Consider the following 16,835-nt stretch of genomic DNA (forward strand, 5'->3'; position numbering starts at 1 on the left):
ACCATACTTCTGATTCTCAAGGGCCAGCTTCAATATGGGTATTTAGTTTGTTACTACATCAAATTTTTTTTGAAAAGTAAACTAAATTTAAAAATAGCTTCAACAATAGATAGTTTAGTTGTTGTAACTACACAAATATTGTTTGCCGGCTGGTTAAATATTTTACTATGATAAGTTTTCTTAGGACAACCTCTGTTGCTACTGGAGTTACGATACTAACTTGAGCTTCCTCATTTTAGAATTTTCTACTTATTTATTCATAATTTCCCTAAAACTGTCATACACCTATAAACAGTTTTCTTCAAATGAACAAATACATTACATAATCTACAATTCATTCCTCCCTCCTCCCCTTCCTTCCTTTTTTGCTTTATGCATGTCTATAGACTTTGAATACTTTATAACCAGCAGGTATTATTTTACAATCAGAAAAACTAACAACATTAAAAAAAACTGGTTTTGAGGGAAATGTCATGCACAAAAACCCACTGTTCGAGGCAGTGGGGGGCCGTTTGCCAGCCGCCAGTGCCTCAGTGCTTGCCTTAGCAGTTTGGGCTTTCTGGAAAGAAGAGAGAGGCCCAGAAGGTTTCCCAGCAGAAGCCCTGCCTACTGGGGGTAAGGAAAAGTAGACAAAGGCGGGCAGTATCCTTCCAGTGCCCCTCTGGCCATGAGTATGGCCTGGGCTGCTCTCTACAAGAAAAGGAACATCCATGCCCGAGGCATCAGTGCCAGACAGAGGCCAAGACAGCCAAGGGAAAGAAACACGGGAACATAGCTGTCCCCTCCCCTTGAGGCTGCAGGGAGGGTTTTGAAGCTAGGACAGAAAAGCTTCCAGCAGGGCTTTTGCACCACTGTGGCTTTGAAGTTCGTTTTTAGTAAACTTTAGCCACGTGGCCGCAGGCACTTGTGTGCGTGTGTGCACTCAAGCAGGGTCTCACTGTGACTCTGTGGGCCCCAGTCTCTTTTGCGATCATAGGTCCCTTCCTCCATAAAAAAACAGTTTAAAAAACCTTTTACAATCCTCAGTATAAATACAAATACAACCCAGGCTGGATTGTATCGTTTTCTTCTGATTTTAAAATAGATAAAATACTTTTGTGGGCCCCTAAGGGTACCGTGGACTTCCCTGGTGGCTCAGATGGTAAAGAATCCACCTGCAATGTGGAAGACCTGGGTTCAGTCTCTGGGTTAGGAAGATCCCCTGGAGGAGGGCATGGTACACTCCAGTATTTCTTGCCTGGAGAAACCCCACGGACAATGGTGTTGTAGAGCTGGACACAACTGGGGGCCTAAGCACAAGGGTACCGTGGACCCTAGTCCTGGCATTGTGCCCCGTGCCCAGTGGATAAGGGGCCCTAGGTGAGGTGGGGGAGGGTAGAGGGGCGGGGATGGTGGTGAGGGCATGCCTCACCTCTTGCCTTGGTCATTCCGGCCCCCGGTGCTGGAGGACAGTAGCCGCTTCTCCTTGGGGCCCTGAGAAGAAAGGAAGAAAGGATTTGTGTGTGGCTCTTGGATAAGATCTGACTGTCATGAGCCTCAACCCCCTCCAGGGGCTCAGCCACACAGGGGAGCTACCTTGGTCATTGGGAGAAAACCTGCCAGTCCTTTGAGTTAGCAGGCCATTTAGTCTGAGCCCCAAGTTACAGAGTGAGAAGTACCCTGAAACGAGCACTTAGGAATCATGGAATTTGGAGTCAGGCAGGCCTAGCTTAAGTTCTAGCTTTACTACGTAAAAGTGCTGTGTGACTCGGGATAAATGATTGTGCTTTTCTGACATTCGGCTTCCTCATATGTCAAGTGGGGGATGACAATCCCTCCCTCAAGTGGGTTGTGAAGATTTATTAATAAAGATAATGCTCACTGTTTTTTAATGGAGCACTTCCTATGCACTGGGCCCTATGCTAAGTGGCTTCTCTGTGTGCTGTAATTTAATCTCTACAACCACTCTGTGCTGTCTACTAATGCTATCCCCATTACACGCGTGAGGAAAACTGAAGTCCAGAGAGGCTTTGTCATCTTAGTGATTAGGAACACAGACTGAATCAATTTCCTGGGTACCGTTCTTAGACCTGCTACATATTGGCTGTGTGACCTTGGGCAAGGCCCTCAACCTTTCTGCACCTTATTGTCATCATCTTTACGGCAGGAATAACAGTGATACCAACCCTTGGGATTTTTGTGAGTGCTTAGACTAGCCCCTGGCACATGGAGAGCACTATGTAAATGTTACCTCTCGTGATTATAATTCTAATACTGTTGTGTCTCAGAGAATTCAGGTCTTTTTTCTCTAAAGCTAACAAAGCCAGAACAAGGTCTCCGACCAAGTCTAGTGATGTCAACGCCTGGGTTTTTAATCACACTGATGGGAGAGCATGAGGAATGGTGCCTGGCACAGTGTCCAGCATTCAGTAAGAAATAGCAAGTGGTGACCTTTAGGACTATTCTGCCCAAAGTCACATGGCCAGGTGTCCAACTCCCAACTTGGTGCTCTTTCCACACTGTCAGACCGTGCTCTGCCTGTCTGCAGTGCTCCTCTGATCTAATGTGCTCTGGGAGGGCAGGGGGCAGGTGTGTCTCCCTGGGATGCTGTACTGCGGTAATAAATGTCACCTTCAGAGCCTGGCCCCACCACTGGGGCCCTGGGAATGGGCTCTTGCTCAGGGGAGGTAGTGCTCGATTTTATTTTATGGCCCAGTCTCGAGCAACATATCCCAGGCTGGAGTTTAAGCTCAGACCTAGAATTCTGGCTCCTACCAGGTCCCCAGGCTGAGACATTCAAATTTCTTTTCCATCATCAGTCTTCTGGGAGAAGGGAAGGGAGGGTAGCCATACCACTCCTAGATGAGAACCAAAAGCCAGAGAGATAATTTGGGGTTTCTTTTGTATCTGAGACCACTTCCCTCAACCTGGTCTCTGAATTTGCAGAGTTTGCCTGCCTTTGTGTAGAATAAACTACTTCTTGGGCCAGTGAATTTGAAGATTTATTTACAAGGTGGCTTTAAATCTTCAACTTCAGACTCAGTCATCACAACAATCAGCTATTCATGTCCCCAGCCTCCAATCTGGGAAAGTCTCTAGAAGCAATAACCCAGCACAGGGATAGCAAGAATGTTTGCTGTCATATGACAATTCAGACAGATGGGTAGGGGTTGCCTGGAGTTACTAGGCTGAAAAAGATTTTGTAGCCTCGTGTATCTTCAGTGAGAATACAGGTTGTAATCCATTAGCAGTGTCTGGCAAAGGCACTGGAAGGGGGTGATATCATGTGTGTTATGTACTTGTGGTTACTAATAGGTTTAAGCACACTTCTCCTATGTGAGAGGCCTAATTTCTGTTCTTAGGAACTGACAGTCTCAAAGTCAAGGCTCCAGAAACAATTAGAGAACAATAAAAGATGTCAGGAAGTGGTACAATGCGCACGGTGGCAGCAAGGGTATGAACAACAGTGAGACGCTCAGGAGAGTGGCGATATGAGGCGAGGGCTTCTGAGAGAAGCTGGGCCTTGGGAAGGGTCCTGAAGGAAGTGAATGGACTCAAGAGCAGAAGGCATGTTCTAGGAGGTGGGGCTGGAATAGGCAGGTGGGGCTGACAGGGCAACTGGGATGACCTAAGGGACAGAAAGAAGACGGTGGGTTAGAGGTCATCGCTGTGGTGTGTGTGGCCAAGGACCTGACCCATTCAGTCAATACATATTGAGTACTGTGTGGCAGGCAGTGTGGGGTGCTGGGGGCTCAGTCATGATCATGACATGGTTCCTGCCCTCCAGGAGCTCAGTGTCATAGGTGACACGGAGGAGTAAATGCACAAACAGCAAGCTTCTGAAGATGGCGTCACGGAAAATGATGGTACTTGCTGAGGGTGCCCAGAGGAGGCACAGAATGGAAAAGCCCAGAAATCCTTCCCCACCTCCAGGGGATGAATGAGGTAACTTAAAGCTGAGAGCAGGGTTTCGCCAGGGGAGAGGGGAGTGTGCCGGGCAGAGGGACCAGCATGTGCAAAGGCCCAGAGGTGTGAGAGGACGTGGGAAGGGTTAGGGGTGGTCCGAGTAGGCTGCAGAGCCATGAAGCCTGAGAGCGAAGACGCACGTTCAGTCAGCGGTGGCGGACGTACCATGTAGTAATCGTAGAGGAAGCTCAGGGCCGCAACGCTGTCGTCGTCGCCATTGACTCTCATCATGGCCTTCGTGGCTGCCGTCAGGGGGTTTTCAAGGTAGGTCTTCCAGGCCTCATCCTCGTTAGCGTAGGGGAACTTCTGGAAGTTAACTGGGTCGTTCTTTAGCAGCCGAACAGATCTGAAACTGAAAGGCAGGTAAGGAGGGTCAAATTTAGGCTGTCCCAGCAGAAGGCATGCGTATGCTTCCCAGGTGGCTCAGTGGTAAAGGATACACCTGCCAATGCAAGAGACGTGGGATTGGCCCCTGAGTGAGGAAGATCCCCTGAAGAAGAAAAAGGCAACCCAGTCCAGTATTCTTGCCTGGGGAATCCCATGGACGGAGAAGTCTAGCAGGCTACATGGGGTTGCAGAGTCAGACATGACTGAGCATGCATGCACAGCAGAAGGTCTGTGAATGGTCAGCCTCAGATCAACATTCAGGAATTCAGAGAGCTACCAGCCTTGAAAACTTGAAATGCTTATTCTGTCATCATTGGACAGATGGGGCAGTAGAAAGTACCTAAACTCGAGCCAAATGCTCTGGGTCACCACCAAATGTTGCCATGTAGAAGCTGTAGGCTTGGGGCCTCAGTTCCATCAGCTACAACAGGAAGACTGCAATCCCAACCTTGCGAGGCTTGAGAGAAGATTCAAGAAAATGCTTCCATGGTAGATACTTATTCAAGGGGAATCAGTGTAACAAGGATAGGAAATAACAATGACAAGGTACAAAGAATAAAATCTCCAGATAACTCAGCATGGGTTCTGATGACATTCTTTTCGAGACCGTGAAAGACACAGAAGGCTGGAGATCATTTCAACTTAGAGAATGTGGCAAGTGACAGAGAAAGCCAGAGTGAGGAAGCCCATACGCAGATCCAGTCTTGGTAAATGGCATTTCAGACCAACATTTATTGTACAGTGCCCAAGCAGCTGCTCAGATGCCAGGAACTGGAGTGGAATGCTGCAGGGCACACCTATGCAGGCAGAACCTGGGCAGTTCACTGAGAACGTGGACAAATACAAGCCACATGGGCTCAAAGGCAAGTGATCAAGACTCTTTGGAGGACATTCAACATGGGGAATTATATCACTTATGTAACATGTATGGGGAGGGTCCCAGGAATATAGAATATATATACATTCTATATATTTATTCACATATTCTAAATATATATTCACATATATATATTATATATATATTCACATAATATAGAATAATGGTGGTGATGATAAAAAGAATGTCTAATCTTCACTGAACATCGACCACGGTTTAGGCACTGAGATAAGCACTTTTTAAGGATTATCTCATTTAATTCTCACAACAACCCTGTGAGGCAGGTACTATTATTGTTCCTATTTTATATATGAGGAAACTGAAGCTCAGAGAAATTAAGGGAGTTGCCCAAGGTCCCAGTTAGTGGGTTAGTGAGTGGCCCAGAGGGGATTCAAGCTAGAGCAGGATGTTGCTGTAATACAGAATAGTGTTCTCAAACTTTCGCTGCATCAGAATGGCACAGAAGGCTTGTTAAAACACAGATTTCCAGGCCCCACACCTAGGTTCCCTGGTAATGCTGATGCTGGTAGTCTGGGGACCACACATTGTGAATCATTCATGTAGAACATGCTCTTAATCATGAGCAAGGGCTCAGAGGTGAGGAAGTTCTGGTTATGTTCATTTTAGAGCAAAGAATGTTGGGTAGCGGTAGGTGAGAAGCAGCAGACAGCCAGGATGTGAAAAGAGAGGCCTGGAGATGAAGTGGGCACAGATTGGTCTGCTGGTGCCCTGATGCCCCCTTTCTAGGTAAGTCTCACAGCTTCTCCCCTGTTGAGGGACACAGGAGTAACATCAGCTACTGTTCACCGTGCTATTAATGTATGTTTTCCACTCGTCAGCTCGGGTCCTTACAAGAACATTAGAAGTAAGGATCATTTGCTTCATTTTACAGATGGAGAAACCTGCGACTTGGAGGAAATGCCCCTCAAATCACCCAACTAGCCCACGGCACAACCGGGACTGTCGAGTACCCAAGCCACATACTTTCCGCGAAGCCACACTGCCGTCCCGCAGTGCAAGAAGGCAGTCCTTGTCACAACAGGGAAACGCTCTAGTTATGGAACGGCAGGCACTGCGGCAGGCTGGCGGGCGGGCGAGGGCCTTCACGAATCACCGCGGGAAGCGCCCTCATGCTGCCCTGCAGCTCAAGCCTGCATTCTCAGACACAGTGGGAACAGCAGCCGGGCCCACACACAGACAGGCCGGGGGTGGCTCTCTCCCAGGGGCTTCTTCCAGGGCAGTGTCTCCCATCCCCCTGAGCCCTGGGGTGTGGGGTATGAGGCTCTGAAAGGGAGGGAGAGGGAGCTGTCACACAGGAAAGAGAAATGACAGAAACCTTCCTGCTCCAGGGACATGGAGAGGGAGGCGCACCCCAAGTTTCTGCTGCGATAAATCACGGGCCTTAAGATGGAGAGGTGAGAAAAGGCCCCTCCCAGCTGCCTCCTGGGCCTGGGGTTACAGGAACTTACAGAGCCAGCCCAGGTGGCTGCCCCCAACCCTCCCAGTCTCAGCCTAAATGGAACTCCCAAACCAAGAGGGCACAGAAGGAACAGGGAAAGGCCCAGTGGATCCCACTCTCGGGGTCAACTGGGAACCCCCGCACTTAGCACCACTCCTTGTTTATAAAATGAGTCAAATAAAAGCACCTGCCATGTAGGACAATGAGGACTGAGTGACCCCGTCACAGGAAGAATGCTCACAACTGGAACATAACAAGTGCTTAAAATAAAAAGAACGATGCTTTCATGCCACAGAAAGGGTATGTGTTACAGAAAGCTCATTCCAGAATGTCAAAAATCTTGAGTCTATGGAATCTTAGGCTGTAGTTTGGTCTTCAGGTGTTGAAATAATTTATCATTTATAATTTCTAATAAAGGAGCAATGTGCAAAAATTTAATCATGCTCTTGGCCCAGCTTGGAGCTAGACACGGAGCGCTTGCAAAGTGGTGCAAGACATGGTCACCCTGTAAGTCGTTGGCAGATGTGGAAGTGAAGCGAAAGCCGCTCAATGGTGTCTGACTCTTTTGACCCCATGGACTGTAGCTGCCAGGCTCCTCTGTCCATGGGATTCTCCAGGTTAAACTATTGAAGCGGGGGGCCGTTCCTAGGGCCAATTTGCTGACTCTGGTGGAAGGGCCCTTATCAGCTTTAACGAGCTATCAGTTATCTTATCCTATTCAAAAATTAAATTTTAGAAGACAATGATAAACTGGCATCAGAAATGGAAAGACAGACAATGTTTGCTGTTCATCCGGGAGACTTTTCTGGCTTGTGAGGGTCTCTAATCCATCCTGTGGAGATCCCAAAGACTGATTCCTTGATACACAGCAGCTACCCTACCTCAAGCATTTACCAGCATTTACACCACTCCAACGGCTGTTTTTCTGCATTGTCTTATCTACTCTGCACAATAGGTTTTGGGGAAGTTGAGACTCAGGTGATATTACCTCCAGGTCACTCAGCTAGTAAGTGGCAGAGGCGCAACTTGAACCTGGCCTTGTTGGACTCCAAGATGCAGCTCTTAACCCCATGCTAGTCTCCTTTCAAATGTCTTTCTTATTCTGGCAGCTCCCCTCCTCTGGAATACAATCCTCCACTGCTAGACAGAAAAGGATTTCCCACCCACACAAGGCAAGGGGGCCTAAGTGAGGAAGCAAGACAACTGGAAGTTTCTGGCCAGGCACTGGGGGTGGTGGAGGGAGCTCCAGAGTTCTGGTTCCCAAGCCTGTTCATGCTACCAATCAATGTCAGGTACCAAGACAAAGTATTTGGCTTCTAGAAAGACTTGGCTATGGATAAGGTTAATTAGCATTGATTCATGTGCCAAATACTGAAATCTAAAAATGTGTGGCTCCCTGTTCTCCTAAAGATTAGAATTGAGGGCTGAGGTGGGGGAACGGATATGAAAGGGTTCCAGGAAGCTGTGAGCCCTACTAGTGGGAGACAGAGCCAGAACAAAGAGGGGAGACCAGTCACCTTCCCTGAGGGCCTCTGCAAACTCTCTGTTGGTGTCCCTGTCCAAAGCAGAGCTCCTCAACAAACAGAGGTGAAAAGGGGATGAGGGAGGAGGGTGTAGGGAGAGGACATGACTCTGGGCAGCCTTCTTGTCATCAGATCTTCACCAGGGTACAGCACAGAAGAATCCATAGTACCATGGGAGAAAGTATTATAACATCAGGGTCATAGCCTGACAGACCGAAGTAACTGTGTGTCCTTGGGTGAGGCACTTTGCCTCTCTGGGCTTATTTTCTCATCTGTTAAATGGGTCTATTGAGTGTCTTCTATGTGCCAACCAGGGACTCTTCTAGACACTGGGGAATCAGCCAAAAGCATGGCAGATAAGGCTCTGCTCCCACGGAACTTGCAATCTAATTGGGGAAGACAGACCATAAACAAGAAGGTAAATGAGTTAATTTTAGTTAGTGATAAGTGCTGTGAAGAAAATTAGAACACAGTCATGTGATGGAGTCACCAGGGCTGGCTACTTTAGAGTGGGGATAATCTCTGGGTTGTTAGGAAAATTAAGTGTATTAACATGAGAAATGTGCTAAGCCTAGAGCCTGCCAGAGAATAATCGCTTAGTAAATAACAGCCATCATCATCATCATGACCATCATTTTCTTAGAACCCCCAAATGAGAGTACAGGGGACCCACTGCCTGAGGTTCTTAAATTAACATCCTCTCCCAGCATCCTGCCTGTGAACCAGGTTCCATGTCAAAAACAAGAGAGACAGTGTAATAACCCCTTGCCTTGACTTTCACATTCATTATCTCATGGAGCCTCCCAACATACATGATGTGTTATTATCTCCACTTTATAGACCAGAAAACAGACAACAGAGACGTTAGGTGACCTGTTTCAGGGGACTGGCCCAGTGAGTTACAAAGCCAGCCTCCTGGAATCGAACTCCATGACTAGTCACTTTCCCACCAACCACTAGTTTCTAAGAAGGGATGCAAAAGAGAGGGAAAAAAACAATAAAGCTGGATGGCATCCATCCACCTAACCATCTATGCCTCATTTTAATAAATATTTGTCAATATTTATTATACTACGAGCCAGGATTTGTCCTGGGCGGGCGAGACAATAAGATCTCTCTTGTCACAGGGGTTGCAGTTTAGTGGCAGGCAAGACAAATACGACCACAAAACAAACGGACAGCTGCTATCAGGCGAAGAAAGCTATGAAGGGAAAGAAGCCAGAGGACTTCCGACCTGCTTCAATTTTGGGGAATAACTAGATGCTGGTTGAAAAGAAGGGTGGAGGGGAAGAAGAAATGTGGAGATGGGTGTGGGAGGATTTTTGACCTTCCAGATCAAAGGCAAGATCAAAGGCATAAGCTTGGGACAGCTCCCAGAGATTGTCCGCCTACTGTGTGCCAGGTGTGAGCCAGGGTTTTTGCATATACTGCCTTGTTTCAAGGAAGGCCAGTGCACTGAGCAGGAAACTCAAGTGTGAGATTTGACAATCCCTCATATTTGCATAGTGTGTTATAGTTTTCAACACGCTTCTCATACATTTGTCATCATCTCTGATCCTGCAATGCTCCTGTAAGGTAGGGAGGGAGGGTATGACTATCCCCATTTGATAACAGGAAAAAAATGAGCCACAGAGAAGGCCACTGGCTTGCCTAAGGCTACTTAGCTGGTATCTCAGGGCACCAGGCATAGGACAGAGGTCTCTGTCTTCCAGCATCAAGAACCTTGACAAGGCTGTCTCCTCAGACACCTAGAGGGGTGAAATGCCTACAGTGGTGAAGTATGGTTTCATCCCAAGTCCTTTCCGATTCTGAATACCCACAGCTTTCTGGCCAAGCCACTTAAGAATCCAAATGAGACTAAGTAAATGTAAAGCTACTAGTTGAGGGTTTTTTTTTTTTTTTTGGTGATCCAGTTAGTGTGCAAAGCGACTTTCGAAATCTAGTCTCTCTTTTTTAGTTTCTGTTGTTGTCTGCTTTGGCCACATCACCCAGCTTGTGGGATCTTAGTTCCCTGACTAGGGATGGAACCTAGCTGCTGAGCAGTGAAAGCGCAGACTCCTAACCACTGGACTGCCAGGGAAGTCCCTATAAATCTAATCTCTGGCAGCAACTGACTTGCCGAAGGACACACAGCACAGAGTAGGATTGGGATTCAAGTCTCTTAGCTTCCTGTCCAGTACTCAGCTCAATCACTACCTTATCTCAAAGGCATTTCTGTAATTCAGAGATGGAAAAGTAAGGCCTCTGACTTAATTTTACAGAAGGGGGAAGAAAACTCACCACCAAGGGGGCAGCCTCACTAAACGAGGTCCCTGAAACAGGACAGATCCAGGCACCTGGGCCCCACTTCCCTCCAGCCTGAGGAGGAAGAGTTCCAGAGGCTGCCCGAGCTGGGTGGTGACACCCAGATACACCCAATGACTTGTCAAACCCTGTTGTAAGCCACACAGCTCATCAGCAGTGATCAATCACACTCACTAATTACCCAGGGGAGGCCCTGCCACAACTGCTCACGGAGGAATCATTTTCCAGTCATCCCCCTGGAAGGTGTTCCCTGGGCATGGCAGACCGCTCCGGGGTTGTCGTGCTTGCAAGTGGCCCGTCTGGTTTCTGGATGCACAGGTTGTGAAATGTGCCTTGTCACCTGCTGGGGGCTCACTTGGGGGCCTCCGTGGGGAAATGGCAGCGCTTAGGGAATGGCTGTATACCGACCCCAGTTTGAATGAGGAGGTTGGCAAGAATTGGGAACTTCTGAGGGCAGGGACAACATGGTATTTACCTTTGTAAATAGTTATAGAGTGGCATCAGAGCTAGGCAGAGCTGGTTCTAGTTTCAGCTCTGCTATGACTTTACACTTGACCTCTCTGTGCCTCAACTTTCTTACCAGTAAAAAATGGGAGAAGATGAGAGCAATAACATCAGAGTTACTGTGATAGCTATTATTCATTGAGGGCTTATCAAGTGCCAGATGCTGGCCCAACAATTTCAAATCATTTTTTTGTTTACTCTTTACACCTTTGTGAGCTATTACTGTTGGAAAATGCAAAGGGATAATGAAGGCAAAGTAATCAGCATAGTGCCAACACATAACAACATGAATTATTCTTACTAATACTCACTTTGTGGGGTAGCCCCCAGAAAACTGCATGACAACTCAGACTCACTTTTTCCTTCTACTATTGACAGACGGAGACCAGATACTCAGAGATTCTCAGATAAACAGCTGCAAGCATTGCCAGCTTCATCATCTGGATCCAGGTGGGCAAGTTAACCAAGAGCTATCAGGCTTCAGCCAACACTTTTAGCTGCGTGTAAATTAATTATGTGCCATTTTCTAATTATACCAGAAACTCACTTCCTCCTCTTTGAAAATTCTTCCCTCGATGGGAATTTTTTTTCACGCTATATTCTCCTCTTGGTTTCCTATCCAATTTTCCTAATTCTTTCCTGTAATTCAGTTGAGATGTGAAAGAAATTGCACTCCACCTAGAGACCCAAGGCGCCACATCCCTTCATTCATTCACTCACTGTGTTGAACAGGCTCGGTGCTGGGACATAAAGGTAAATACCATGCTGCCCCTGCCCTCAACAGTTCCCCATTCTTGCAAACCTCCTAGGAAGGCCTAGATATTGGTGAGAGCCTTTCCCTTCAAGACTTTCACTAGATCAGTTGCTCTGACCTTTTTAAAGAGGCAAAAGGAATGGGGTTTGGGGGATGGGGGGTGGGTAGCCAGCCAGGATTATTTGTTCCATTAATGGAACAAAACTTCCCTTGCAGCTCAGTTGGTAAAGAATCTGCCTGCAATTCAGGAGACCCAGGTTTGATTCCTGGGTAGGGAAGATCCCCTGGAGAAGAAACTGGCAACCCACATCATTATTCTTGCCTGGAGAATCCCATGGACAGAGGAGCCTGGCAGGCTACAGTCCAGGGGGTCCCAATAATTGGACACAACTTAGCCACTAAACCACCACCACCACCAATGCAAAAACTTGAGTTTCAGACAGGGGAAGGAAGACAAAGGAAGGAAAGCAACTAAGTTATTTTATAAGTCAGGCCTTGTGCTTTTTCATTCTCATCCATACCCTGTGAGGTGGGTGATATCACCCCTTTACATATGCAGAAACACTGACAAGGTTAAAGAGCCCATCCAAAAGTTACCCACTCTGTACCTGGTAGGAAAAGTGAAAGGAAAGTGAAGTTGCTCAGTCCTGTCTGACTCTTTACAACCCCATGGACTGTAGCCTGCTAGGACCCTCTGTCCATGGGATTCTCCAGGCAAGAATACTGGAGTGGGTTGCCATTTCCAGGGATCGAACCCAGGTCTCCCGTACTGCAGGCAGACTCTTTACTGTCTGAGCCACCAGGGGATCCTACCTGGCAGAGCTGGGCTCAAACACAGGTGTGACCCCATAGCAAAGCTCTCAGCCTGCTGACTCAGCAACTACGCTGCAAGTCAGTGTGGAATTGGGAACCTCCTGCTTTCCCATCCTTTGCCAGGTCTTCTAGGCCAATGGTTCTTAAACTTGATCAGGCATCAGAATCACCTGGAGGGCTTGTTAAAACACATATTGCTGAACCCCACCCCCAGAGTTTTTGATTCAGTAGCTCTAGGGTGGGGCTGAGAATCTGCATTTCTACGGAGTTCCCAGGTGATGACGCTGATGACGCTGGTCCAAGGACCACACTTTGAAAATACGGTTTTTTTTATTTTTTAAGGTGAACCAATATGACTCTTTCCTCCCTCTCCTCATTTCAAAAGTGACACAGGGTCACTTTGTAAAACACAATATATAAAACATGGAATATACAGAAAAATTGGAAGCAGAGACTAGAATTCACCTGCATTCCTCTACTCAGAGATAAGCAGAGTTAACAGTCTGGCAGTATCTCATTAGTTTTCAACATCCATGCTGGTGAGACGCAGCATGACACATTGGTGCGGAGCATTCTTTTGGCCCCTTATAAGATCCCAGCTCTTCAGCAAGATCTTGGGGAGTCTGGGACAAGCTTAAATCCCATCACTCGCAAAACTGTATTTATACTCCCATCCTTCACTGGAGTGCTGGGAGGGTTACAGGAGATGATGTCCTTCTCAAATACCGGACCCTGTGTCCACTGTGAAGTCCCCGCTCAAATAAAGACTTGGCTGTTACTTTTGTTTTAACCGAAGGGTGCTTTGGATACGCTCTTTGCGTTTTCAGCCCTGAGACTCTTCCTTCCCGTCGTATTCCGTGTGGACCCCTGAAGACCCTCTGGGCTCCAGACACCGACAGGGGGCTCCTACTAGGAGAGGGCAGCAGACCGAGTGGCAGGCGCCGCCGCCCTTAGGGTCGTCGCAGGGGCCTCTCGGCTCAGTCTGCCCGTTTTACAGCCCGGTCTTAACGAGGGTTTTTAACTTTTCATTCACCAGCAGAGTAGCTCTGACTTTTAATAACACGACAAAAATTTGCTCCTGGCAATCATGGTTTCGACCACAAAACCACAGCAGGAGGCGTTCCTGGTTAACTCTTTCAGCGCTGCAGGCAGTCTGGAGCCCAAGCGCTCTCGGAGCTTGGGTGGAGTGGCGGCGAAGCCTGAGGTCACAGACGGGGATGGGATGGGTCGGGTCCCCCTCCTACCCTCCCTTGAGGCTCTCCAAGGAGGAAGATGGTTTCAGACAGCTGGTGGGGGCCAGACTGCGGCTCGAGGGTCCTGGCGTGCCTCCTTCACTTCCCTCTCTTTCCTTCATTCCACAGACCTACTGCGTGCTGAATACTTAATCTCTACACCCTTCATTTCCTCAACGGACTGGACGGGACAGCACTGGCCAACCAGGCGCCCAATACGCCCTCGCGCCCAACAAAGATGCTTCTCCAAATATGGCGGCCTGACTGCGACCCGTCTAGCTCTCTCACGGAACCGTTTCCCGCGAGAAAAGGGCGTCTGGCAGCGACTTCCGGCGCCCCAGCCGCCCCAGGATCCGTAGCGACCGACCGACTCCAGCCCCCGAGGCGCTGGGTAGGAACCACTGGGCTGGAGGCACCAGCGGTTTGTGGAGGACTAGAGGCTGGCAGATGCGCCCAGCCCCAACCACATGAAAAGTCCCGTGCGCTCCACCTGCCAGCTGCCTTGAGCTGGCTTTTAACTCCACTGCTTGGCCTCCATGCCCGCCAAGAGCCAGTCTTCGACGTGGCCTGGTAATTGGGCTCTCACATTTATGGCGCTCCTCCACCAGATTGGGTGGCCCACCTACGGGTGCCCACTGTTTTCCCGACCAGGTAGACGTCTGTATCCTTACTGGAGTGACGAGGAAACTGAGGGTCAGGAAAGAGAAGCAGATTCACTAGGATCCTGAAGTTGCTAAGTGGCAGAATTTAGACTCTTGTGCAAGTCGGGCTTTTCCCACTGCACCAGGGCCTGGCAAGAGGTGGTCATTCCTTCAGGATCAAGATGGATACGAGAACCAGTTCTCTTTAACTGCATTTCTGGGGCACGGCAGCAGCAAGACAGTGCCCGCAGCACAAGCAGCTCAAAACTTGCAAGCTAAGCAGTGGATTCCGCCCCCAACCCCCCTTTATCAGTAAAGGCACTTGAGCCCCCAGGCACTGAGACTCGGTCATTGTAATCTTTAGTGATGACTTCAGACTCTGCCTGCAATTACTCAGCAGGCACAGATTCCCCTCACCCCACCCCAACTGGAGAAGCCTCCACTGTCAGGAACTCTGACTTCAGACTCAAATCATTAAGGAGGAGAAATGCAGGAAAACTTTTTGTTCAAGTAGCCCAGCTTCAAGACACTTAACCCTAAGCAACACCAATGAATACATTTCTGTCTGCAGTCTCTGCTGTGCTGACCAGCAGAGCTAAATGGGGTTCAAAGTATAGAATAATAGAAAGCAAGAAATAATAGAATATTGAAAGAATACTAGAAATATTAAATTAGAATTATTAAAAATATTAGAAATAAAGAATAGAAAGCAAGAAATGCTCGTTGATTAGTTATTTCTGTATGAAGTAACAAAGGTATTTTAGATTGCTCCTTAACCAGGATTTAAACCAATTGCTTTTCTAAAGTTATTGGATACCCCAACAGCTCCATTAAGTGAGTACCAATATGACCACAATTTACAGGTGAGGAAACTGACCTTCAGGTGAAGTGGCTTGGCCAAAGTCACACAGCTGATTAGTGGCAGAGCTGGAACTTGAACCTCAGTGTTGGCTCCATTGACCTGCTCTTATTCCAGTTGTTAACACGTTATCTACCCCAGGAAACCCATTCCAGAGAAATCTGATGGCCAGTGATTCTACCATGGACATAGATAGCTAACCCAGGAGAATCCAAGAGCTGACTGGTATCATGAATCTTGTCTGCAGTCAGGCCCCACCACAGGCTATGCTGTTAGGTCTTCATGGTCTTAAAATAATCTATTAAGGAGTAGCTAGAAAAAAAAAAGATTGTTCAATCCTTGACTCTGCCCTCTTACCTCTGAGGGTGGAAGGAAAAGGACAGTCTGTGTTTTAGGAGCCTGGTTTCTGCCAGCTCCCTAAACTCAGGTTCCAGCAGCCCAGAATCCCAGCCTCATCCCACCTTCTCTGAGGTCTGGACCCCGAGCTGGGAGTCCATGGTGAAAGTCAGCATCAGCCAGCAGGGATTCTAAATCCCAGCTGTGGGCGAGAAGTCACCTGCGTCCTGTCAGGCAATAGAGATGACCTCACTGAAAACCACAGCTCAACCTCCTCAGCCTTAGAACAGCCTCTGCATGAAGTCAACCACGTTTTATTGAATGCTTCTTCAGACCTTGGCTCTGTGCTAAGCATTTTAGAGTTTATCACACTTAACTCTCAATAATCCTACAGAACATTCTTGTACCCGTTTTCTAGATGAGGAAAATGAAGCACAGATCAGTTCAATGACTTGTCCAAATCAAGATTGCACAGCGCACAAGGAGCTGAGCCTGTATTCAAACATAGGTCAAGCCGACCAAAGAGTGCATATGTTTAACCAGCACACTTAACTTTCCCACTTGTGACTGTTCAAACCCAACAAGCAAGTCCCTTTTAAAAAACCCAACTCTCTGCCTAAGACAGCTCTTAGAACCACCTCAAAAAAGTTATTTGGGGCAAGAAAATGGAAAGCTTATCTGGGATTGGCCGCTGTCTCTGACTTCCAGGGCCCCTTCAATGTATCAGAAAGTGGTGCCGAAAGCCTTCACAGTTTCAGTCCTGTGTTTCCCTACCTGGCTCGAAACTGCTCAGCAGAGAGAGAAAGGAGAAAAAAAAAAAAAAAATTTTCCCAGGGAAACACTCAGCTCTCGCTTGAGACGGGGCTTGCCTCAACACGCCAGAGTGAGATCGTCAGCCCATTCATTTACCCTTACAAATTGCTCTGTGAATCTTGGCGCCGGTCTCCCTGCCCTTTCCCCTTCTAGAAACCCCATACAGCCTCCCCACTCAGAGAGTGCCAGGCATCCACGGTTGTTTACTCACTCAAGTTCATTCGACATCTTCCGGCTCCCAGGCTGGTACGATGGATCGGCACCGGGCACCGAGGCTCTGCTGACCGCTCGTCTCTAATTCTCGCCTGACACAGACATTCCCTGCCCAGGGAACTGTTTGATTTATGTTGAGGTTTCAGTGTGGGGATTCTGCTGACAGGTAGGTTCC

The 16,835-nt window shown here is 48.0% G+C and overlaps 1 protein-coding gene across 4 annotated transcripts in view; it reads right to left on the reverse strand.

The window, feature by feature from the left end:
- Positions 1–16,826, reverse strand: part of GRHL3 (grainyhead like transcription factor 3) — a 36,134-nt gene extending 19,308 nt beyond the window's left edge. For 2 of the 4 annotated variants that reach the window (XM_055574123.1, XM_055574122.1), the window contains exons 1-3: positions 16,659–16,826; positions 4,111–4,297; positions 1,412–1,473 (exon numbers count right to left, since the gene is read on the reverse strand). In XM_055574123.1, coding sequence (XP_055430098.1) covers positions 1,412–1,473; positions 4,111–4,297; positions 16,659–16,675 — 266 coding nt within the window. In that variant the 5' untranslated portion in view covers positions 16,676–16,826. Of the gene's footprint in view, positions 1–1,411; positions 1,474–4,110; positions 4,298–15,316; positions 15,628–15,655; positions 16,630–16,658 lie in introns of those variants that run through there. The other 2 variants (XM_055574125.1, XM_055574124.1) reach the window with 2 other exon arrangements.
- Between the last annotated feature and the right edge of the window lie 9 nt (positions 16,827–16,835).

Source organism: Bubalus kerabau, chromosome 3, assembly GCF_029407905.1.
Source record: "Bubalus kerabau isolate K-KA32 ecotype Philippines breed swamp buffalo chromosome 3, PCC_UOA_SB_1v2, whole genome shotgun sequence".
In the NCBI taxonomy this organism is placed as follows: domain Eukaryota; kingdom Metazoa; phylum Chordata; class Mammalia; order Artiodactyla; family Bovidae; genus Bubalus; species Bubalus kerabau.